Consider the following 26,264-nt stretch of genomic DNA (forward strand, 5'->3'; position numbering starts at 1 on the left):
CCCTCTCAAAATCAAATCTTTGCAAAAGTGACAAAACTCAAATTGAAATAGTTGTTTTGGTTGTTTAATACGGTTGTGTGTAGCTCAAAGTGAAATCACAAGGGCGCAACAAAAGGCATGGGAAGCCAGGCGCAGACCCAGCTGAAACCAGTACGGGGGCAGCCACATGAATATAAGTATCTCAGGCCATTAAAAAGAGCACTGTGGCATTCATTAAATCCCAGAACAACTAAATGTTGTGATAATGAATTCATATGTAAAAAGTGCAAATTTCTTTAAGTGATTGTGACTGCCATCTACTATGATTTTCAATACCAACCTTTTTTTCAATACCTCATCAAAATGAATTTTTCTTTATGTCTGCACCATGCTAAATTACTACCTGAATGTGTGCTTCTTTCTTCTGTATCTTTATCAGTACTTGTACGGGTATTGTACCTACACTCAGCAATATGCACATGAAATATAAAGCAATATCTCAGATATGTTTTCATGTCTAGAGTTGGATGATATGTCATGACTAAATACTTTTGAAAGTTGGTTGTCACATTGATGGAATTTCTTTATCATGAAGACACATTTGATAACTAGTTTTATATTTCTGTCATGCATTATTAAAGAAGTCATTACCAAAACTAATATATTATCTTACATGTATGTAGCATATTACTATTTAATGACCAAATTTGTCTGTTTGTCGTTTGTAAGTTAAGAGTGACTTTAAGAACGACTGGTGATCCTTTCTTGTGGTAAATGGCATAATAAATTGGCGATGTTTTAGTACGTAAGAAAAGATCACCAGTCGTTCTTGAAGTTGCTCCTAACTTACGAATAGCTTTATGAAATGGCACCGGATCTTTCTGGTGTCACTCTACATGTATATACTGAGTTGAGGCCAAAAGTTTACATACTGTACACCCATGGAATTCAGTGAAATTTGTTCGCTTGCCAAACATCGCAACATTTACTATATCTTCAGAAACATAAGTACTACAATGATGAATTTGGTATCAAATGATAGAGCGTATTAAGCTCTTTCACATGACTAATTTGGATGCCCTTGGGATTAAAGTATCAGTTGGAATTTTCTTTGAAAAAAAAGGTGATATTTGTGCCAAATGTACTCTATTCTCAAACATCGTTTCATAGAAATATGTAAATGTCAAATCTGTGATTTATATTACATTTTTGATCATGACATGTCACCACTGAACAAAACCATGTAATCTGAAGTGTTTGTGTTGAGAAGTAACTAGCACAAATATGAAATGTTTTTGTCAAGTTTTTTATATTTGATTTGTCTAAAATGAAGATTTTAGAGGAAAAATGACACCCATGAAATATTTTCAGCTCCTGATGACAAAGCAATGTGATGAAGGGCATGACATATACCCATTTGTGTGATATCAAATTCATCATGATAGCACAAATATTTTATAAGATGCAGTAAATTTTATGTTTGGCAAGTGTCAACTTTTCTTTTAATTTCCTGGGTGTATGTGAACTTCTGGCCTCACTGTATATATATAGTATATCTATGTGTGTGAAATAGAAGTATAAAAGAAATAAAAGATCTGTACTTTCCATAGCTAAGGTAGTTGAAGAATTTTGATTCCATGTTTTCTTTTACTGTTAAAGTCGATCTCTGAAGAATGGTGTGGTGGTACAGTTGGTAGAGCATCCATCTCACAACCAGGAGGTCAGATTTCAAGCCCTGGCTGCATCAGACCAAAATGATGTTAAAAGATAGGAGTTGCTGCTACCCCCTGTTGTGGTGTTTGACGATTTAAGGGGTGCAGGTGCTGCACAGTGGTTGCCGGGGCCAATAGTTTTGGTAGAAAGAATTTTTAAAGGATTCCTATTTTCTAATTTCTATTTCGAAAAATATATGGATTATTTGAATGAGAGTGAGTGATGATAGTGATTTTTTACCCCCTGCTCTAGCGACTGAGCTTTCGTGCTTCCCTCATGTGGACAAGACAGGGGAAGCAAGGGTTGGGGGGGTGGCAAGATAAAATTGGCTATGCTCTCAAATTTCTCTAGTTCTTATTTTCACCCAACAGAGAGGATGGATTACTCCACTCAAACATATAGACAAGAATAATGAATCAGATGTTTGTCTTAATTATTATTTTAATACAATTTTATCATGTAGTTGAAAAGAAATTAATACATAATTCACTCCAAGTTTCCTAGATGGTTTAATACCAGTTGTAAGTTGCATGTAGGCCCTATACAAGAAAATGTAGGCCTATTTAAATTCATAATTGGTATAAAATTAGACTGAAAAATCATCTTGAGAATCGTCCTTATTACAATCCTATGAGTTTTAAATCCTTGGATAGATGGAGTGATTGTGGATTATTTCAAATCTAGGATATTAAATTGTTTACAGTATAAAAACTCTTTATTTCTGTGGAGTCAAATTTGACTAGGAAATTTGCAAGCTGTGCATGGGAGTCAGTGGCGGACTGTGGCCGGAGGAGACAAAGCAATGGAGGGGCAACAATGCTGTGCCCCTCCCCTCCAATGCTTTGTCTCCTCCGGGTCACGGTCCGCCACTGATGGGAGTCGACACTGTTTCGAGTCAAAGTTACTTGTTTCTGAGTCAAATATTGACTAAAAATTGAGTGATACTTTTGCTGATGCCACTCCACTCTTGAGTTAATTTCATTTGAAATCTGACTCAATTCAAATAGGAATAGATTTGACTCCCTACTGGCACTGGTGAGAGTCAAACTTGACTCAAAGAAATAAGAGTGTATACATGTACATGATCTGACATTCATAATACACTCTAAAAAGATGCAGATATTGCTTATTCAAAAATATTTTCACTTTCAATTTTAAGAAATAACAAGTAAATCTATCACAGTATACATATAAGCAGTCAGGGGCGGAGCCACAGAGAGGTTGGGGACACGCCCCCACATTGTGAAAGGGGGGGCGGGGAGGATAGAAGTGATAAAGTAAATGATTAAAGGGATGCTCTAGGTTGAAAATAATATGATTTAATCTGATAAAGAAAAATCAGACAAACAAAATACTGAAAATTTGATCAAAATCGGACAAGGAATAAAGTTACGGCATTTTAAAGATTTGAATTATTCTGATGAAACAGTTCCAGGCATGTTTCATGATTATTCAGTGAGCAAATTGATGATGTAATATCCCCAATTGTTATTTTGTATTTTATTTTATGAAATTAGGTTTATTCAATTTTTTTCTACCAAGAACTGAAAAAATCGGATTGAAAACTGATTTAATACATTAGATATTCATTGCTGCAATTTATTTTCATTATAAAGGAGACACGTTCTTCAAACAAGTATGAAAAAATGAAACAATTACGATTTAATGATGATGTGCATATTTTCACAAAATATTGCTAAACTTTAAAATTCAATAACTTTGTTCCGATTTTGATGAAATTTTCAGCATTTTGCTTTGTGAATTTTACTTTATTTAGATTTAGATATTTTCAGCCTGGACCATTTAAGAAATGATGTCAGAAACAGAAGAAGGCAATGTAATCAATCTCAAGCGTTTTGAACACTCTCTCCAAAAAACTTTGGCCGATGTGTGTAGTAATATGTCAAGAAGAGTAAATTGCCAATTCGTCTACTGCAAACTCATCCACTCACAACATGGTCTGCATTCGTTTAGTCTAATTTATCAATCAATATTTCGTCTAACAACAATTTGGTCCAATTATCACTTCGTCTACGACCTTTTCGTCTCATAACCAGTTGGTCTAATATCCATTTTAATTTCATTCATCTTGCACTATGAACACTTATTCCAATTTGACCAAATGGTATATGGACTAAATGGCTATTGGGCCAACTGGTTATTAGACAAGATGGTGATGAGTGGACGAATTGGCAATTAGACAATGTGGATAGTGGACCAACTGATGGTAGACCAAATGATAGTAGACGAGTTTGCAATTGGATGAATTGGCATTAGACGAATTGGGAATAAGCCGTCACAAAGTATACATGTATATAGCTTTCATTACTAAATGCATATTCATAAATTCATTTCCACCTATCATTATCATTATTACGCATTGTATATGACATGTATGAGTTATCAATAACTTAAATCATTTTCAAAAGTGAGCTGCATGCTTCATTTCTCTAATTTCCTAACAAAGGGCTACCATTGATTATTTACGTCAAAATGTCTTAAACTGAAATCTACTCTACTTGCGATCTTAGTATTAAGCTTTTTTTATTTCAGTCATTTATATATTCATACAAATATTCATTACCAATGTATTAAAATGTTTTATTGCACATTAATATATTCCTCCATAGTCAAATATTTATACTCTAAAAAGAATCTGGAAGGGAAAAATCCAAAACATTGGACGATATTGCTATTCTGACCACTGAAGTTGAGTGATTAGTTTGTTTCTCAAACATTGACTTGGTTTTGATAAACTATTTCATGTATTTTTTTATCGATGAACTATATCTCTAATTCCGCATTGTCAAAATTACAATCATGACATTACATCATACAGATTTTTGTTTTTAAAAATATGTTTTCACACAAGAAATTCGATCAATTAGACTACATTGATTTTGTTTATATATATATAAATCAATGTAGGAAACATAAAGAAACTCATGAGTAGTAATAACACAAATATATTAAATAGATCTTATAAAATAGGTATTAATACCTTGAAAGACATATAAATAGTAGATTTTCTGACATAGGATGGGTTAATTAGCTTTCCTATATGCCATTATACCCATAAACCGCATTAAAATGAATATGCATATTCTTTCCCTATATGCATGAAAGAGTATAGGCCTATGGCACATTTGGAATATATTGACTTAACTTTCATAATTTCGATCACCAATATTTACAAATGAAGTCAAAATCAAGAGATTTTCATTATTTCAATGAAAGACAGACATAACCATCGTAATGGTCAGATATAGGACTACTATTTTATAGTTGAATACATACATGTAGATTTCGCGTTATGCAATATCATACACTTGCTGATAGTACTGGCTCGATCCCATTAACAAATCAGTTTATATTTTGTACCATTTCCAGTTCGGGATGAGATGAAGGAATTCCATATGCTTGGTTCATTCTTAACTTAATTAGCGTCTTCCATCTTTGTCTTTTGCCATGTCTCGTTTGATTTGTGCTGGGGGAAAAAGAGAATACAAAAAGAAATGGTTGATAATTAGTTAATCAAATCTCTATTTCATAACTTCATAATGAAAATCAAATCTGAATTATATTTCTGACCTTTTTGTTGTATAATTTTAAGTTTAAAACAGGCTTTTTCCCCAAGACACAATTATCAGAATCCCATGGTAGTATTATCTACTGAAATCTCACTTGTGCATGACTCAATCAACCAAATGTTTCTCATTTAAATGTGAATATCTTTTTTAAAGTGTATATACAATCTTCAAATGTAAATAATATTCAATGTAAAACATTGCACAATTAGTCTTCGGACTACAGCATTGTATTCCGTTTCATATCTAATAAACCGAATTGAATTGAATTGAGCCTGGTATATTGGAACATCTCAGTTTCCTCCAAGTACTCACATCTGGCTCACGTCCTTACCCGTAATAACCTCACCCAATAATACAATATGCCCACTTGAATGATAACACACTAATTCACTATAATATACTCAATATACCGCAATAATTATGTCACCAAGTAAAAAAAAAAAATAGCTGTTACGCCACTGCTTTACTCTTGAGCGTGCGACATTATTTTCTTACGGTATAGTAAATAGGGATTTTTCGCAACTGCAAATGGGACGGATCCAAAAATGTCCATCAAATGACAAAGAACAGCTGGGAGGTGTTTGTCGAAAATTGGTGTACCGGAACAGCAGTTTAAAATTGCAAATAATTTTTTTCCAGAGTCTAGGCTGAAAGTGCTGTTTTGATTAACAGATTTACTTGGTTGGTCTTTGTCATGATCAAATGACATTTTCTATGTTCTTGAATCTGTCGTGCGCCGTGGAGCAAAAATCACTTGATATTTTGTACCTACCTTTAATAACCGCAATCTCATCTTCACTTTCATCACTATGATGGTCCCTGAAAGAATCATGAAGAAAAAAAAATGATCACACACTGATGATATAATAGTAACAACTGTAATGTATGATAATAATTAATCCACTAATAACATAATGACGATGATGATTATTTGAAATGATAAAACTAATGATAAATGATGATGATGAAGATGATGATGAAAATAGTTATAATACTAACAACGATGAAGGAATAAAAGTAGAAGGAAAAGAAGTAGCAGTAGAGGAAGAAGTAGTAGGCCTAGTAGTAGTTAAAGAAGAAGGATGAGGAGGCGGAGGATGAGGAGAAGAATAAAAAAGAAGGGAGAAGAAGAATGATAATATACTACTACTACTACTGCTGCTGCTAATAATAATGATAATAACAACTGTAATACGATGCTTAAATTAATCCAGCCTTGGCCATAGAATGTTGTGTTGGGAAGGAGAAAAATTAATTAAACAAAATGGTAAAAGTTTGAAAGAAATCGGACAAGCAATAAGAAAGTTATAGCTGCTTTAAATTGAGATCACTAATACCATGTAGATATCAAATTGGCAACTGGGTAAGTAAATTATGACAAGGAGCAAGGACAACTTTCCCACAGGCCATGTACTTTATTATCAGGGATTTGTGGTTTTCTCCTAATTACCCATTTCCCTGGGGCAGTAATCTAAATATAACCCAAGTAGTATATTGTTTAATGTCCTCATGAAAGAAAGATACAATTTGAAATAAAACTTTTTTGGAAAATGACATTTTAGCCATAATTATGTATTGAAGTACATGGAAGAGTAGTCCTTGCCTTACATCACTAGGACATCACATAAGCGGCCAATTTGAAGTCTCCATAGGTATAGTGATTACCAATATTTACAACTTTTAAAAATTCATAACTTTCTTGTTATTTGTCCAATATTGTTCAAACTTTCACCTATCAACTTGTCTGATTTTTCTTTTTCTTATAAAAACAAATTTTTATTGGGTTGGATTCCCTTTAAATTTGATTCATAGATTTACATAGGAGTATGAATCGTTTTATATAATTTCTACAGTATATTTTGGTTGGATCATATCTGCATAAACATGTCAAACAAAATTACATATCCACCCCTACATCCTAAATATAGACGTCTCACACTCAAATGTGCCCCGATCTACGTGCATTAAGCACAAATAGCAAACTCTTGTTTTGGAATTAAAATTTGACATTATTATTAATTTGGTCGAAAAACGACATGTCATTCACGGTAGGCTATATCTGAATAATTCATTCCATAACATAACAAGAGTGTCGCTAAGACGAGCACATAATTATATACGCCCGCCTGCAAAGTGGAAAATGGAGTTAATGGTCAAGCAAGAAAAGTGGAAGGTGGCGACTTCAATCTTTGACGTTTTACCAGAAAATCAATAGGCTTCCTGGCACACCAAATTATATGAGCCTAGGTTAAGTTAAACTAAAGTTATCGCGTTTACAAAGACTTCAGAAAGGCAAGATGAAAACATATGTCACTGTGACCCCTGACCTTTGACCTCAAAATCAATAGGCTTAATTCCTGTGACGCTTGTATCATACAGAACAAATTACATGAGGCTGGGTTAAGTCAACTGAAGTTAATTATCGCGTTTAAAAGGAGATCAAAAGAGTAAGATGAAAACCTGTCACTGTGACCTTGACCTGTGACATTTTGACCTCAAAATCAATAGACTTCATGGGATTTATGCTAGTATCGTGCACACCAAAATTATATGAGCCTGGCGGGTTAACTTAAAGTGAAGTCATCGCGTTTACAAGGAAAAGTTAACGGACGAACGGATCAGACGGACACCAAGCGTGATACGTCCCGTCGAGAACGGGTTTATAAAAAGAGACAAAATATAAGCGAAATAATATATCGACTGCTTACTATACAACAAGCCACACAGCCAAAACATAAAACAACAGACAACCAAGAAACAAAATTTATGTAATTTGGCACACTGATAAATTATATAAACGAGGAACAATGATAAGCATGTTTTAAAAAAAAAGTAGAATTCAAAACATTAATTCTAATAAATGTATTTCATTCATTTCTTGCTTCGGAAAACCCACATATTGGTTAGATGAATATTCAAAGGATTAATGATTCACGATATTATTGAACATGTTATTTTATTACGAAACAGAATGAAAAAATATATACTAGGGACTCTGTATACACAGTTCAACAAATAGAAAAATATGAAAGAGAAGCGTCTGGTGTAAAATACGGCTTGTATATATATGCATGCGTTTTGCTGGCATTGATTCGACAGTTGAAAAATTAAAATTTCAAACAAAGTGCATCTTTGCAATTAAATATAAAAGTACTTCTGGTTGACCGAAACTCAGGTTATATTTGATTTTATATATATATTTTTTTCATTTGATCCAGGCAGATGTATTAAGAGGGCCTAATATACAGAATGGCCAAATGATATAAATTAATCGTAACTTTGAAATTGATCTCTGATTTAAGAGTTCAGGGACTAAGGTTGTCAGCGCCGACAAGTTATCATTATCTGATAGTTACCATAGTAACAGCCAAATATCTGTGTTTCTCAGCTTATCACAGTAAAATTGACGTTTAAATTTTGAAATGAAACACTTGAGTTGATCATGTATATATGGTGAATGAATAAAGTACTGATGAACCACACGTTATCTGTGTAACTTTATTTATTTATTATTATATATATATATATATATATATATATATATATATATATATATATATATATATATATATATTGTCAAGGAATACTGCACACACAAATAAAATTTGGCCACCGATTGCAAATTTGAGTCGCAAATTTGCATTTTTTACAACAAAATATTATAGCGAGGCATGCATTGCAAGGAAGAATTGATTTACAAGGAAGTGTAATACTTGTGACAGATTTGGGTCCAAAAGTATGTGCAATTGATTTCAAGATTCTTGCACCCCCCCCCCCCCCGGACGGACGGTGCCCATTATAATGACCATTAGGCATACTTCACATACAGTGCAAACCTCTCTGTATCTCTTGATGAGCCATATATATCTTGATAAGCATATTGGAATATGAATTAAACAGAAAATATATTTCGTTACCGATAAGATAGCGACACACAAGAAGTTGAAATTAATAAAATCTTGTACTGGATAGATTCCTAGGATTGATTCATATGATTTTCTTTACATTTCACTTTACATGTATCTGGATAGGGCCATCTTCAGATAAAGTTCTTTTAAGGGATCAGAAACCTCAAAAATACAGTGAAAATAAAGAAGTCTCGACTAAAGTGAACGGGTGTAAGCTGATGTACTTTACAAAAATAATGAAATACTCATTAAATACCTGACAAAAAGCAAAATAATCATGGACTTTATAAATTCCTACACTGTGAGAAAAAACAGAAGATCTTACAGAAGAAAAATTAAAAACAGATTTCACAGAAAGGAGTAACCAAATCAGTCTTTAAATTGTTAAAACAGAAAAAAAATATACAATTTTTATGGAGTTTTGCCGAACAATTCTTTTTTAAAAAGGGGGGAGGGCAGTTTTATTACAATAAATTTGTAAGGTTACATATACACCAAATATCAATTTTCTGTAATTTTACACAAATGCATGTAAGATTACACAGTGCAGTAAGATTACAGGTGTTCTCGATAATCTGCTGCAGGAATTTTTAAGTAGATATTTTCTAACAATGTACCACGTACTGTCAAAAATCTGACAAAGGAAAAGGAAATTAGGACTTTGTACAATAATGCAAATTTGTGTCCAAAAACTCTAAACTTGCGAACATAATTCGACAATATCCAAACCAAAGTATTTAATAATAAAGACACCAAAGTGTAGTTCAGGATTAAAAAAAAATCTGTTCAAAAATTTAATTAAAAGATTTGAGAGAATACTTACTCCATAAGAGCAGGAATCTCCTTCCTATATTTTGATAACGTCTCATAATCTGGATTGTTCAATTTAGATTTTAAACTGGCTGGTAAGGCGTCATAGGGATTCTCCTTTGCCTTCTTCTTCAGTTTCTTTTCAATGGGTGGAGCTCCACCCTTGTAATTACTAGCAGGATCATTAGATGTTGACGGCTGATCACGGTGACTCGTCGAAACCTGGGCTGGTCTCCTCGGGCTGCTGACATTGCTACTGGATACTGACCCATCCCCAGACACGCCCACAGCTCCGCCAGCAGCCGAATCCAATGTACCAGTCTCATGATTATTTTGCGAGGGAGGGGCTTCTGCGTGCCCACGCGTGTTACTGGCTGCTGCATGCCCATTGGTGGTGTGTCCATTGGTTGCCGCGTGCCCATTTGCAGTGTGTCCATTTGCTGCACGCGCATTGGTCGGTTGGCCATTGGCCACGCCTCCGTCGATCTCTTCTTCCGTTGCAATATGATGCGATGCCCCGTTGCCGTTGCTAATTCCATTCGAAGTGGGCGTGGTGCCATTTATTTTTGTAATTCCCCCATCAGGGGTGTAACCCCCGTTTTGGTAGGCAACGGATAAGCCGGCGTTTGATTTGGATCTCTCCCTAAACAGTAAAATATACAAACAAAATGTCAATGAATTCTTCAAGGTTATCAATCACCAATACGATATCTTGTCAACTGTTTTTATACTTATAATTAGAACATTGTTAGAAGCCAGAACACCCCACCCAAACACTAGTCTTTTACACTGAATTTGAGCAAACCTTCCTTTACTTCATCATTTCCATTAAAAATTCTAATTCTGAAATACTGTATTAAAAATCGATTTCACAAAATATCTATTACATGTATTATGATGATTTTCTGAATATAAAATGGCCGGAGTATGATAATACAATATAAAACCATGTCTTGATAAATGGATGAATAAATAAACGAGGAACGATGGTCTAATCAAAACTGAGTAAATTCATGATTTACATAATATCTATTCAAGTTAGAGTAGATTTACAATTTCCTTAACAACTGGTAGAACACATTCCACTGTATAGGAAACTGTGTAGATTTAGATTACAAAGCCCGTAAAAGCATGATTCAGAAAATTTAGATGGATAATCACGCACTCACGTTCATATTTTATTACCTGTCATAGCGTATAACCCGGAATAGTAAAATAAAAGAAAATAAAGGCAAAATTAACCTTTCTTTATCATGTTCTTTGTCTTTACGCCTTCTCATTATACACACGAAGCAGATGAGACAACATGAAATAAGGATAAGGAACGCCACAATAGCCATTACGATGTATAGAATCAACCACATCCGGGTATCTTTGCTCTCAACTGAAACAATAAAGCAAGATTTAGGACATATAGATGATTTTCATTCCTTATATTTAAACAAAAATACAATTTATTCCATGATAGTAATAATTTTCATAGGACATTTGATTCATTCGCAGAAAAAGTTTTCATGAAGTGAATGTTTTTTTTCCTTTCATACATTTATAAATATCATTGCTTGTATTAAACAAATATAATTTAGAAAATGAGATCGACAAAATGTATTGAATATGTGAAGTTAAATTGTTTAAAATACAAAATCCTATGTCAAATTATTGGCTTTATTGATCAAGAGATATCACTGACAGAAATTAGTGAACTCATTCCAACTAATCCGGCAACTAAATGAAGAGAACAAATTGATAGTATTTTTCTCGTTTTTCTCTCCCCCCCCCCACACACACAGACTCACCCACCCTTACATCGACTCAAAGCCCCACACTCCACACATACGCGCAAACTTTACACCTGCACACACCATCCCCACTCACAAACACCCACAAGCACACAACCCCTACGCACATACCTTTACGACCACCCTCACAATCACGTCCTCATCCATGCACACACCCTCACCGGTCTTCCAATACACAATGCCCGCTCCCACTCCCTCGAGATAACTTATAAGGATCCAGGATCACATTTTCCCAAGAAAAAAATTGACAAGCGAAAAAAAGGGGTTTTAACAATGAAATTAAGGGTATATCGTCCACGAAATATTCGACAAGCAAAAAGAGAAAAGGTCTGGTCTCCACTTTAAAAGGGGGAAGGGGCACACTTCTGTTTTAACGGCATTTTCACATTACAAATTTTTATTGTGCCCCCGGGGGGGCCACTTCCATTCACGAGTGGATACCATGCGCGACCATGGGGTCTCAAAAAGCACCCTAAACACGTGATTTCCATATTCTGAAAATGCACCCCTTAACAAGTATTGGCGTGTGAAACCCTACCCTTAACAAGTATTGGAAACAAAACAATACACTCTTGGCAAATATTCCCCGAAATGAACCCCTAAACAAGTACAGGAATGCTTTGTTACGGGTCCTTCGGTCGTCGGATTTACCTTATTTGGTTTAGTACGACCCCACCTTCTACACCTCGCGCAAATCGGACTCTAAACACGAAGTGTCGGGGCAAAAGGACATCCTTTATAAAACATTTTCATTTTGTTTTATCATCCCGCAAATTCGATCCCAAACACGTAGCGAAATAGATACCCTTTTTCATTATTTTTGTGTTTTTGACACCCTTATTACGTTACGTACGTAACGTGCCCTATCATGAAAAATACACCCTTTTTACGTGTCTTTTTTGTCGCGCATGGTATCCACTCGTCAATGTAAGTGGCCCCCCCCGGGTTGTGCCCCCACCATCTGGATCCGTCAGTGCTTCTAACACATCAAAGATTAAAAGGGAGTTTCTTGTTCGGTGGATTGCAAGCATCAACTTACCACATGTAGTAGTCTCATTGCCAGACCAGCTACCGATAGGACGGCAGAGCCATTCCACTGTGCCAATCATATCAAAGCCTTTGTTACACGTCATCGTCACCATGGAACCTGCCAGATAAACCACGCCCACCTTGCTACCGTTACCAGGTGGAGGAAGGTAGCCACAACTCACGACTTCAAAAAAAGAAGAAAAGAAATGAAAATACATATGAACGTCAATATTTCAATATTGTTAGATATATAGGACGAAAAATATGGAAGGTATATAAGCATTTCTTTTCTGCATTCACGACTTAAGTTTGTAACAGAAACAAACAAATATGAGTTAGCTAAGCATGTAACTTCGTGCAAACAATACACCATAATAATGTAGACTTCATATTTCTACATTTTGAGCCAGCAATATACACTTTTGATTGAAGAATACTGTAATGTTTTAAGTGAAACGAACACATACACACAAAACAAACATGAAATACCGTTAGTTGTATGATTTCGCGTCCGTTGCCACATATTGTGAGCATTGCCTGCTGCCTCTGCCATGTTCGGAACGCCTGTCTTAATGAAGTCATAGATACAGAATCTATTGTCTCCACAGACATCATCGAGCTCCTCATCAGTGACGAACTGTTCGAAGTCGAAGTTGGGTTCGTAGTCCTCGTGGTTGATCAGAGAGTGGTTGAGACCGACATCGTATCGGAAAAGCGATTCCGAGGGATCGACGTTCCCTGAAAAAAAGTGGTATGAGCACGAAAAATTATCCAAACATTCATTTATTTTTCAGGCAAAGAGTAGTATCATCATGCCAGTTTGAAAAAAATGTAATGACACAAACGGTATAGAAAAAAATAAGTCAGAATTATCAGACAATCTTTTGTGTCATTAATGCTTCTTTACTTCTTAGCATGATAACGAGAATTACACAGAACAGAGTTATTCGACATAAAAATGTCCAGACTATGAAAAATATGCCATTATTTTCGCTAAAAGTACATTTACGATGCAGTCTTACATTCCTGACCAAAATATTTATGGAGGTTCTCCGGTGAGTTGCCGGTGATAGACCGACCGGACGGGATCGTGAAGTCGTCGGTTGCGTCATCGTTCCAGGTTCCTAAGAGACCAATGACCTTTTCTTTCAGGGTGGAAGGTATGTAGATCCGTACCGACATCGCAGTACTGCCGAAGGGCTTTTCCAGCATGATGGCGATTCCCTGGTCGAAAGTGACCCATAAGAGCTTGCGATTGTCTTCCGTGAAACCCAACTCGATGGTAACACCTGCGGTTATTTGTAATATTAATACAATGAATCATACACGGCTTAGATTTGAGGCTTTTCTATATTTTAAGGCTTATTTTAATGCTGTTGAAATCAAATTGCTGAAGTAAAAGAATTTTCTGATTGTTGTCATTTCAAATAGGGCGATTAGTATATTATTTCTATTTTTAAGATTCTTTATCACTGCTTTTATGGCCTTTTCCATTATTATGATCATTATCAACTTTTCTGGTATTATTATTTATCATCATCATTATTATTATCATCTTCATTAACATCATCATCGGCAAAATCTTCAAGAAGCCTGGAATTTAAAATTGTAGTATTTTATGTAAATATTACCATAATCATCATCAATAAGCCTGGGGTTTTAATATGTATTAGTATTAGATGTAAATGTTAACACCATCATTACCACCACCACCACCACCATCATCATCATCATCATCACAATCATCACCATCCCAGTCCCTATCACCATCAAAATTCAGTTTATTATATGGCTTAAATCACATTACCATCATCCATCCAGTAATTACTCCTGATGAAGTTGATGTTGTTCCAGCTCTCGTCACTTCCATCCGCTCTGATCCACGCATCCATTTCTCTTCTGTCATTCAGCTCCACATGAACTGTGGAAGAGGTATCACTTCCGGCAGCTACAGCCGTCAACCCAGTAGCACGAACTGTCGACAGAGTAATGATAACAATAGTAATAGTAGTAGTAGTGGTAGAAGTAGTAGTAGTAGTAGTAGTGGTGGTGGTAGTAGTAGTAGTAGTAGTATTAATAGTAGTAGTAGTGGTAGTAGTAGTAACGACAATAATAAATAAAAATAATGAGAATGATAATAATAAATATAATAATAATAATGACAATAATATTACATTTAAATTTATCATCAAACGTGTCATGCGCTTGAAAAAAAAACTTTTATTGCAACGGGATGATTCTATAATTCCCGTCAGGTGCATAAATTGTAACCTGGTACGAGTGCGGCACAAACCAATTCCAAATAATATTCTTAGTGTGGCGACGAAAAAAAAAGTGTTGTGTTGGATCGTTGGATCGATTGCGCTTTTATTTTCAACCAGACTTAAGATGAGACGAATCGATGCAAGATGTAGAGTTTATATATATTTATTAAAGATGGTAACTTGATGCCCGACTTGATGATGATGATAAATACATGAGTAAGTCTGATGGTGACTATACTCTGAAGATGAAGATAGTGCAAACTGACGTAGTATACTTCTCTGTAGCTCTAAACTCCAATCTCTATTCTGTCTGTATGCTGGAACAATTAATCTCTAAAGTAATCTGCTTTGGGTTCAGAAGTGGAAAATTTTTATATTGGTCTGGTCTAGACTCTTTACAACCAAACAGGTGTTGGTCAACCTTGGAGACTTGGACGCTTGACCAAAACAATCTGTACATCATAACTTTACTCTGAATTGGGGGAAATGACCTTTTAGGGGGAACATGAAATGTAGTGAATAAGAAACCCATAAAATGTGTGTGCGTCAGAAGTTTAGCTGGAAGAATGAGTGATACTTTCTAATGAAAGTTGGAGCTGGTATACTTCCTGTAGAAGTATTGATTGTGTATTGATATAATATTGAATATGTGAGATATGTCTTATCATCACATAACAAAAGCACCACGATGACACTAAAAATACTAGGCATGTACACCTTCAAAAGTATTATATTAGTAATTAAATCTTACCATACTCGTCTAATTGTTGCAGCCGACCTTGAACCTGGATTCGACCGTCTGGTGGCTGGGTATCATCGGTCATGACCAACGTGTACTCTCCATGGCCATTGAAGATGTAGTCCTTACCATCGAATGTAATGAAATGAGGCTCGCCGAACACAGCCCCTGTTCCGAAAGATCGAAATGGATTTAAAGTGTTAAATATTGTTATTTGTATTTGAAAATGTTTTTTTCGTTCTATAGCACAGTGTAGCGTTAGAATTCTCAATGTTTTTCAGGTTTTGTTTAAAATGTATTTATTCATAGTAAAAGAAGTCAACATCGCTTTCAAAACTTGTTTTTAACACAGATTTGGGTATAACCATATTCGTGTTTTATAGTATAGGCCTGTAACAATAATGATTTGAAAATTTTAAGAAGATGACAAAATTATAGGCTTTTAAATAATATCACGCATGATTATGAATCAAGGTCATAGCCCGTAAAGATACAGTCGGTACATACCAACAGCCGGCGCCCTATAATCCTTGCAGTCACTCGACGGTCGCTTCCCCCTGAAGAGGTCACACCGTCCCCTCTCCTCTGCGGTCCCATCCCGCGTCTTCCCGCAGCATTCCTCCCATGGGATGCGATCCCAGAGGTAGTTGGAGAGGTAGGGGATGTTCCCAGGAAATCTTGGAGGCAGGAAGCCGCGGTGGTGATGCTTCTGTGTGTATCCTCCAGCAGGAGTGTCGTTGAGGTGTAGGATGTTGCCATCGAAGCCATAGCAGCATAGCTGGCCATAACCGCGAGAGCTGCAAGACGAGGTTCACATCAAAAGAAGATAACGCCCTATCTGTTAATAGTATTGTCCATTGGCGTTGCGTACCTCTAGTGTTTCTAAATTCCGATACTGATTCAGTAACGGGAATAGCTTACCTTAACCACTATTGTTATCATTTATTTCATAATGCGATTTTTCATGAAACAATATGACACTAACAATAATAATAATAATAATAATTAAGACTTATATCGCGCCAAATCCACTCTGTAGAGTGCTCAAGGCGCTTTTTAGGAAATTATAAAAAAAATAAGAAGAATTGAACAGAAATGTTTTGAGGTAATTTTTGAAAGTTTCAGAAGTCAAGCACTTTTTGATGTCATGAGGGAGGCTGTTCCATAGCTTCGAGGATGAGTAAACAAATGATCTTTCACCCAGGTTTTGGAAACTTAACTATAGTTTTCGATTAAACTTTGCTATAAAGACGTTTGAAAAGAGAATATAATGCAAATTAATGAAAGAGATCGATTCTGTTCTTTACAGAACTTGATCGTGAGAAAATATTGAGTGCGTGAGGAAACATAATTGTACATGGCTGGTAATGCGTGAGTGCCACTTCCCCCCCCCCCTGCATCCGAGTGGTTAACCAGTCATATATTATTTGCAAGATTCAAGAAAGTTAGTTATCCACGTTCCAGGGAAGCTGTACAGCGAAGTTTGAGTTTTGGAGGAGACCTAAACGAAAAACGGTGTATGCCTATGTTCACATCAGCTGTAGATAGCAGTAACAGTGTATTACAAATAGCAGGCATTCAATCAAGCGAATCGGAAAAGGGGTCAATTTAGAATAGTGATCTATACAAGACTCTGTCGGATCCAGGGTGGACGGCAGATCTGGCTCGTGCACCCCTCCCCCCCCCCTTGAGAGCCATAATGGCAATTTATAACGTAAATATACCGTTTTTACCACAGTGTTGCCTCCTCCCCTTTTGAAAGTGAGGACCCTTTTTTTTGCTTGCCAAATTTTCATCGGGAAAATGTGCCCCCTCCCCCTTTGGAAAATCTTAGATCAGCCCCTGTACAAGACATAAAATAGGTCGACAGGAAAGGACATGAGAAACGGATATATGAATCGATACTTGATGGTATATAAACAGGAACAAGATAATTATGATACGTCTATTTTTCAAGGGAGGTATGATGAAGGGATAGTAGGCATGCTGCTTAGCTGAATCAATGAGGTCTTTCTGTTATAACTCCAAGGTGAATTCATGTCAAGGTGTGAGAAAGAGTACCTATAGTACCCTTCCCCTCTCTCTCCTTTCTCTCTTCCACTCTTTCTCAATCTTATTTGAATTTGATGATTGCAAAAGATTCATGAACGAAACACTACTGGATTAACGCGGACCGTACACAAGACAACAATTACTATACGTGGCAAACTGTTCAGAGAGAAATTCGCAAAGGGAACTAATATTTTGTATAAAATCAAGAAAAAAAAAGATACATTAAAATAAAAATTGTTAAAAGGTAACAAAGGGAGGGTCAACCATGTTCGAAAGATCACGGTATCACATAGTGTGTAATTCACTGAAGAGGTGATTTACAATGTTAAACGACTTATAAAGTGAGGATATACGCTGTGGACACCTCCAGAGTACAAGCGTTCACAGTTTGTGAAAAAGTGGACCCTGAACACAATTATCAAGCTCACAATGTTAAATCTGAGCAGTTTATCTAAGTGAAAATGGTTCACAGTGTGTTCCACACTGATCACACTATTTTTCACACTGAACACAATGTTTACACACTGTGAACACACGGTGCATACTGTGACATTGTGTACACACTGTGAAACTAGTGTACAAACTATGATACAATGTATACACACTGTGATGCACCGTATACACACTGTGATACACCGTATACACACTGTGAACACTGTCACACACTATATTTCCCCCCGGGGGGGGGGGGGGGCCACTTCCATTCACGAGTGGATACCATGCGCGACCATTTTGGGGTCTCGAAAAGCACCCTAAACACGTTATTTCGATATTCTGAAAATGCACCCCTTAACAAGTATTGGCGTGTGAAACCCTATCCTTAACAAGTATTGGAAACAAAACGATACTCTTGGCAAATGTTCCCTGAAATGAACCCCTAAACAAGTACAGGAATGTTTTATTGTTATGAGTCCTTCGGTCGTCGGCTTTACCTTATTTGGTTTTTGTACGACCCCACCTTCTACACCTCGCGCAAATCGGACTCTAAACACGAAGTGTTGGGGCAAACGGACATCATTATTTTATAAAACATTTTAATTTTGTTTTATCATCCCCGCAAATTCGACCCTAAACACGTAATTTTCCTAGCGAAATAGATACCCTTTTTTCATTATTTTTGTGTTTTTGACACCCATATCACGTTACGTACGTAACGTGCCCTAAGGTGAAAAAGACATCCTTTTTACGTGTTTTTTGGTCGCGCATGATATCCACTCGTCAATGTAAGTGGCCCCCCCCCCCGGATTTTTTCAAACAGGAAATGTGTAATCACCTCGCTATCTTAGCTCTAACACAGTGATTGGCTTCCCAACGGTAGGGACACTCCTCATGGAAGCGATGATCACACCACGGGTAGTCTTCGAACCCGCCGATATCTGCCAGAGCCTGCTGAAGTAGACAAGGGCAAGGCGGGGCGTTGTCGGTAGACGGGGGGATTTGGTCGGACGCCCATTTACTGCACCAGCTTGCTTCCGACGTGCTGGAGTCCGGGTTGAGGTTAAAAGGCAACGACCACATGGCGGCTATCGGGGTTTCCATATTCATGATATCCAGGTTTCCATCAACCCATCTGAATGTAATGAAAAGAAACGACGTCCGACGAACATCGATGGTCAGAATGTCAAGGACAGCGAACAATACATGCATCACAAAAAGGATGGTAATACGGTAATACAGTACCCATCTCTTCCTTGTGGAAAGATTCTCTTTTTTGTCTAATGGGTATGTGTGCTTCGTCTTAACAGAGTCAGAATATCCATTTCTAACACTGGAATAATGGTGGTTTTCTCAGCCAAAATTTTGAGATTAGTATGAATAAGATTTCACCTGCTGATGGATACCTTCCTAGTGTGATGATTGGCCATATATACTGCCTACAATCTTGATACTTATAACAAAGCAAGGAGAGAAAGGGATGCTTTATCAGTATTGGTTGTCTGACAAGTTTTGATTGGCCGAGAAACACATGTGCTTGATAATTATCGGATAAATATCCTTCAAGTTCTTTCGCGAAACGCACCCAAGATCTTGCTGATCAAGATTTGTGCAGAAACGAGAGGGAGGACGAAGAGGAGGAGGGAGCGGTTAAAGAAGATGGAGAAGAAGATGTGGAAAAGGATCAGGAGGAGAAGGAGGAAGCAAAAATTGAGAATTAAGAAAATTCCTTATTTGAAATTCAAATTCAGTCATGTTTTATCTTATTTTGTATGCATTCATTTATGATTTTCCACTGGTGGTGGAGTGAAATACTGACCTATTTGACATGTTGAGTTTCACTTCATTCGCTTCGGTGATGCGGAAAATGCCAACGCTGACGTCACTTTCTCTTTCTCTTGCAACATCAGAAATTTCCATTGTCGACAAGAGCATCCGATCATTGTCAAGTCTGGTGTTTTTTCGGATGGCGCTTTGGCGCGCCGGGGCAAGTTGCACGAGTCCCGTTGTCGTATCTTCCTTATAAAAGTACAGAAGAATGTCGATATAGATGTCTTGAGCCCTGGAGTCGGGACTGGGAAACCCTTCGGTGTTCCACGTCAAGCTGATGATGTCATCAGCCATCTGATATGATCTAATAGCTGGCTCGATCCTGTCAAGACCGACTTGATGTGTAAATGGAAGAAAGAGAAACAAAATGGGTGAAATAAGAAAAATATTTAGAAATTACATTTCAGATGACTGAATTAAAATATATCTTTATATTTGAATTAAAATGATATTTAAACGAAATTTCTTCTCCAGTTGTCTTCTTCTTTACCTTGTCTTCTACTTTTGCTTCTGCGTCATCACCTTCTCCTTCCTTTCCGTCTTCTTTCTCCTTTTTTCTTCTCCTTCCTTTTGTTATTCTGCTTCCTCTTTTTCTCCCCTTCATCCATTTCTTCTTCTATTTGTTTTGTTTTCTTGCTTTTCTTCCAATTGTGTATTACCACTACCACTGCCAACTACAAAATTCTCACGTTCTCTCTCTCCCTGGCCCTCTCGCTCCCTCTCTACCCCTCCCTCACCTTCTCTCTCGCGACCTCCTCAATAATCAGGGGCCGCAGAACGTTTTCAAGGTTTTCAAAGTGTGTGTGGGGGGGGGAGGGGACGGACCATGTAAAAAATCACAATCCTATGGTAATTTTTACGTTTTTGTACACGGTTTTGGAAAAAAAGATGGGGGCTGAAGCCCCCCCAGCACCCCCCCCCCCCCCGCTTGCGCAGCCCCTGATAATGATTTGTGGTACCACAGTACTCACCTACTGAGACATGCCCAGTGTAGTTGTAGGACCCACCGCCATCCCTGGACAACATCACTTTAGATGGTCCCACTCGCATAAACAGAGGGGATGGACACCTAACTGTGAACGGGTCTGTCTCGGGATCGTAAATGGCCTCTATCACCACGTCTTCTATGCGGCAAAGGATGATGTTCGTGCTCTGGAAGCAGGGCCCTGATATCGATAGGACGTCGCCCCCGAGCATGCTCACTTGTTGAGGGGAGATCTGAAGTTGAGCCGCATTTGCTAAAGATTAACAAGATGAGGGTGAAAAATTTTCTTCCTCTTTAATTGTAATCATGTGGGTCCTGTTTCATAAAAACTTACAACAATAGTAACTTTGTCACTATTATGGAAACCATGATTTTTGATTGACTACCGAGCCCTATTACCATGGTAGTTTCTGTGATGGCATAGGAACCGTAAATTATTAGTCCTTGATTAAAGAGGCCATGGGACAAAAAGCTGTGTTAAAAAAAGAATCATATTCATCGGATTTGACATAAATCCACCATGACGTTACATCATGACGTCATCCTCAAAAACATAATTGGGATAAATTAAATAAACGATTAATCAGAATCCATTTGAAAATTAGCAGAGGTACGGATTTTTTAAACTGAATTTTGTGACGTCGTATGCGAGAAGCTCTTATGTCTTTCTTATGTATCGACATTTTTAAGGTTTATAGTTTTATAGTTTTGCTCATTGATTTGTACCTCTCGATTATTATAAGAATATTAGAAGACAGCAAGAAGGCTTCCGAAACAAAGTTAAGATTTTTTTATTTAAAAAATTCTTACCAGTATCTTCCCTGCATCCTCCAGCCTCTACGGACTTGCCGTCGATTCTGAAGACCCATCTACCTGGAACCAGGATGTTACTGGTTTGACTTATCTCAAGGATCGCATCGGTTCTGGACCCGGGTACCGAATAGTAGTTACTACCATCACCGGCATTGAAACCGACCTATTGCAGGAGGGGGGGGGGGGGAAACTCGGTTATTAGTCCATTTTCCCGATAGGCTCCGTTTCTTATAGTGCCCAGGGCCTCTAAGTATAACAGTGTTTGAACCACTGGCAGAGTCACCCTGGTAAAATAAGATGTAATAAATAAATAAAAATAAAAAAGGTGATTTTCACTCGGAGACGTACAGAGGGTTCAAGTATGTGTATTGAAAATGCCGGTCAAATGACAAAGCGCAGCTGGGAGGTCTTTGTCGAAAATTTGCGAACCGGTAGTTTGTCCAGAGTCTAGGACGAAACTGCTGTTTCGATTCACCAGTTTTCGATAAGACTTCTTGGATGCTCTTTGTCATGGCGGGAACTTGATAATACATTTTCTCTAGCTGTTCTTGAATCCTCTGCACGTCACTGAGCAAAAAAAAAAAAAAAACTATGAACTCTCCTCATCACTCCGTATACATCGCCTTAAGAAATATCAAGTATTAAGACTGTATGCCTAATGTTTTTAATGTGGTCAGAAATCTCTCCTTAGTCCTCTTTTCACGTTGTGATGTGCGGCGCCCATTTAAGATTTTAAAGAAAATCTCAAGTTTTGAAATGTTTTGTTATATGAACGATTTTACAGATATGTTAATATTGAACGCAAATCAATCTGATTACCGTTTATTTACATCTTCGTAACTCTTTTGATACTTTATGTTACTGTAACCAATGGCGTACACCCCCCCCAAAAAAAAAAAATCATGACAAAAAAAAGGAAAGAGAGAAAGTGAATTATGTTTATATTTACTGCAAAGAGTGTCAAAATCTATCACAAAATTGGATTTTTGTATAAGAAATGGCGAAACCTTTTATAGATTTTACTCAATACAACATTATCTAGTCCCCTTAAATGTTTGGTTGATTACGCCACTGACTGTCATGACTGTAACATGCCCTTAATCTAAAAGTCCCTGTTCAAGGTGGAGTGTAGCTCTTATCACATATCTCTGAATAGATGAGTTACGACTGGTTTAAGTTCATCTATACTTTTCATTACTATATAACACATATAATGTTGGTTATTTTTACATAGATAAATGGTACAAATATCATTCCACACAAAAATGATCTACTGCCAAATTATTACAAAATTCACATCTTACAGGAGATGAAATGTTGTCGCTATAAAGCAGATTGCATAAAAAACACAACCCCAAAGAAAATTTGTTTGATTGATACATTTATAGAGAAAAAATGGAATACCTTCTTGTTAAAGAATAAATGAATAATAATGATAATAATTTCGTCGTAAATGCAAAGAACAAAATTAGTATATGTACATCTTGATTTAAAGAAAACACAATAGTCTTCGTATGTAGAAAGTTAATTAATATCTTTGGATATGCCCGGGTTTCGTGGGACTAAAAAGCGACACATTGATTAATGTGGCTTCCCTTTGTGTACGTCAAAGTGTATACAACAGGATTTTCAAAGCACAATTATATTCAGACTTTGCATTAATCAATCACATGACCTTTACCTTTGGTCAAAATCAATGTTTGAAACCAATCAATTAACAGGTATTGTGAATAGGGAGGTTTTGTCGTATATATTTGGCTGGCGGTTGGCATTTTGCAAGACTAAAGATATTTGTTTTAAAAACGTTAATTTTTTTGTCCCCCGGAAAAAAATCTGCCTACGGCCATGCATATAAATAAACAAACAAACAAGTCCTTTCACAGAAGTCGTTATGCCAACACAATTTGTGAAGATTCAATATATCATTGCTTCATTATTATACTCTTAAGTAGATTGATACGGATAAATAATACCCCTACTGGAAAGAATTGTGTTCCACTGTGTGAGCCCGCATACATTCGTAATTCCGAAGCTTCGTAATTCCGAAGGTTCGGTTATTCCGAAGGTTCGTATTTCCGAAGGTTCGTAATTCCGAAGGTTCGTAATTCCGAAGGTTCGTCAATCCGAAAACGAAATAAGGTTCGTAATTCCGAAGGTTCGTTTATCCGAAAACGAAATAAGGTTCGTAATTCCGAAGGTTCGTTAATCCGAAAACAAAATAAGGTTCGTAATTCCGAAGGTTCGTTAATCCGAAAACGAAATAAGGTTCGTAATTCCGAAGGTTCGTTAATCCGAAAACGAAATAAGGTTCGTTAATCCGAAAACGAAATAAGGTTCGTTAATCCGAAAACGAAATAAGGTTCGTTAATCCGAAAATTAAATAAGGTTCGTATTTCCGAAAATGAAAATAATTCATTTTGGTAACAAAAACGATGTTGTCATTACAAGATTAAACGATATTATGCAATGATAGTAATAACGATCGATGATACATGCGTGTGTTGGGGCCAAAGCATGTATTTCATTAAGAATATAGGCGCCCTGATCAAGCATAGGCTAATTTCGATTTTATCTGAGCAATTGCTGCCTAGGCAAATTGTTTAATTAAAGATGCAGGGGATCAAGTGTGTTGGAAGCGTGCGAGCAACCTCTAGATAATAGGATTTGTATTGGAGGGGATGTCATTTTTAATAACAGCTTCTGCTGGTAATAAAAATAATACGAGAAATGATCCTTGTGAGATGTTGAAAGCGCGAATCGCAAGCTCAAACTAGTAGACATTTCATGTAACAAGATGCGAAGTGAGCATTCGGAGCATTTTTTTTGTAATCGTGAGAAAGATGTGTATCTTTCTAAAAGAATTAATGCGAGGGCGAGCTGTAATTTGTTTATATACTGACCTGGGGCCCGTTGCATGAAACTTTTTACCTGAGAAACTCAGGTTGTTTTTACAGGAGTTTTTGCCCTGTGCTAAAGTCAATGGCGGAAATCAGACTAACCTTAGTTTTCAGTTTTTACCAGAGTTTTCTCAGGTAAAAAGTTTTATGCAACAGGCTCAGAAAGTAATCTTTTAAGGACTGCATTTAGTGACTCATGAATAGAATATATGTCTCACGAACTAAATAATGAGAGCGCGAACCGCAGGCTTAAAATTTGTGATATTCAAACCTGAAAACTGGACATTTCATACTTCTTTTTTGTAACCAGGAATAGAATGAGTTCCTCAATAAACAATACTTGATGCGAGCGAGAAACGTGAGCCAAATTTTTCCGATTTTCCAACCTCAAAACTGGACATTCTAAGCGTTCTTGTAAAAAAAATAATAATAGCTGGGAGAATAGTTTTCAGAACTGAAGTGGCTTCCCTGGGCAAATAATATCTATATCAATATTATCATTCTGGGCCCACATGAAATTTCCAAAAGTTTGAGCACGTGATTCGCTCGCAACATCTCACAAGGATGCCCTTTTAACAGTAATTGACCAAAAAGGTGAATTTTACATCTTCAGATTTGACTTTTTCCCCCAAACCGCTTGCTCTCTACGCTCGCAGAAATGAAACGTAAATATATAACTTTAGTGATCACTTAAAAAATTGTGCTCAATTTAGTTACTACAAGACAACCTCTTCACACAGATGATAATCTAATGGTGAAAATATCCGTTTGCACCAAATTGCCCCTATTGGCCCCTTTTTTGCTTTGCCCCCCACCCCCCAAAAAAAAAAACGTTCCGCCGCCATTGGTTAAAACACGCATCGTCTTCATGGCTAACTGCAAAAAGTTCTTAAAATGTCCCCTTAGATCAGGTCAGAGCTTATATATTTAAAAATTCTGTTCGCGCTTCTTGCTAGCAGTTATTATCTAAATTTAGTTACATAGGCATCTCGCTTTGAAGATCACAAACACATTGCCCATCATATTAAAAAAAATATAGCTTGCGCTCGCATTATTTAAAAAGGGTTTATCATGTTATTACATATTTACTTTATTTTATAAGGATAAAGCTAATTATTGACTGTTAGGACTACTCTTTCAAAGAAACAAACAAAAATCAACTTTAAACTGCCGATCAAGGAAAATATGGCTTAAAAAATTGCCCCCCCCCCCCCTCTATTTGACGAAAGTTGGATCCGCCGGGAGGGAGGCAGGGGGCATCAAAAATGAAATAAAAAACAGGGGAATTAATATTTTCCAAAATGGGAAAGTTCCTTTTTCAAAAATAAATATGCCGTTTTTCATGTTTTTTTCCGAAATAAAACTCTTTTTAAAGTATACAAGTTAAGTTAAGTTTTCAGGCTGGAATATTTAAAATTTTC

General features: G+C 36.6%; 1 protein-coding gene across 2 annotated transcripts in view; it reads right to left on the reverse strand.

Annotated features, from left to right (window-relative positions):
* Positions 1–3,994: 3,994 nt before the first annotated feature.
* Positions 3,995–26,264, reverse strand: part of LOC121406915 (sushi domain-containing protein 2-like) — a 32,120-nt gene continuing 9,850 nt past the window's right edge. Inside the window, exons 5-19 of one of the 2 annotated variants that reach the window (XM_041597800.1) lie at positions 21,944–22,109; positions 21,120–21,386; positions 20,138–20,483; positions 19,157–19,453; positions 16,339–16,628; positions 15,844–15,999; positions 14,636–14,803; positions 13,851–14,117; positions 13,318–13,566; positions 12,839–13,012; positions 11,243–11,384; positions 10,014–10,643; positions 9,110–9,149; positions 6,055–6,101; positions 3,995–5,179 (exon numbers count right to left, since the gene is read on the reverse strand). In XM_041597800.1, the coding sequence (XP_041453734.1) occupies positions 6,090–6,101; positions 9,110–9,149; positions 10,014–10,643; positions 11,243–11,384; positions 12,839–13,012; positions 13,318–13,566; positions 13,851–14,117; positions 14,636–14,803; positions 15,844–15,999; positions 16,339–16,628; positions 19,157–19,453; positions 20,138–20,483; positions 21,120–21,386; positions 21,944–22,109 (3,204 nt within the window). In that variant the 3' untranslated portion in view covers positions 3,995–5,179; positions 6,055–6,089. The remainder of the gene's footprint in view (positions 5,180–6,054; positions 6,102–9,109; positions 9,150–10,013; positions 10,644–11,242; positions 11,385–12,838; positions 13,013–13,317; positions 13,567–13,850; positions 14,118–14,635; positions 14,804–15,843; positions 16,000–16,338; positions 16,629–19,156; positions 19,454–20,137; positions 20,484–21,119; positions 21,387–21,943; positions 22,110–26,264) is intronic. The other variant, XM_041597792.1, reaches the window with a different exon arrangement.

Source organism: Lytechinus variegatus, chromosome 1 (genome assembly GCF_018143015.1).
Source record: "Lytechinus variegatus isolate NC3 chromosome 1, Lvar_3.0, whole genome shotgun sequence".
Lineage (NCBI taxonomy): Eukaryota > Metazoa > Echinodermata > Echinoidea > Temnopleuroida > Toxopneustidae > Lytechinus > Lytechinus variegatus.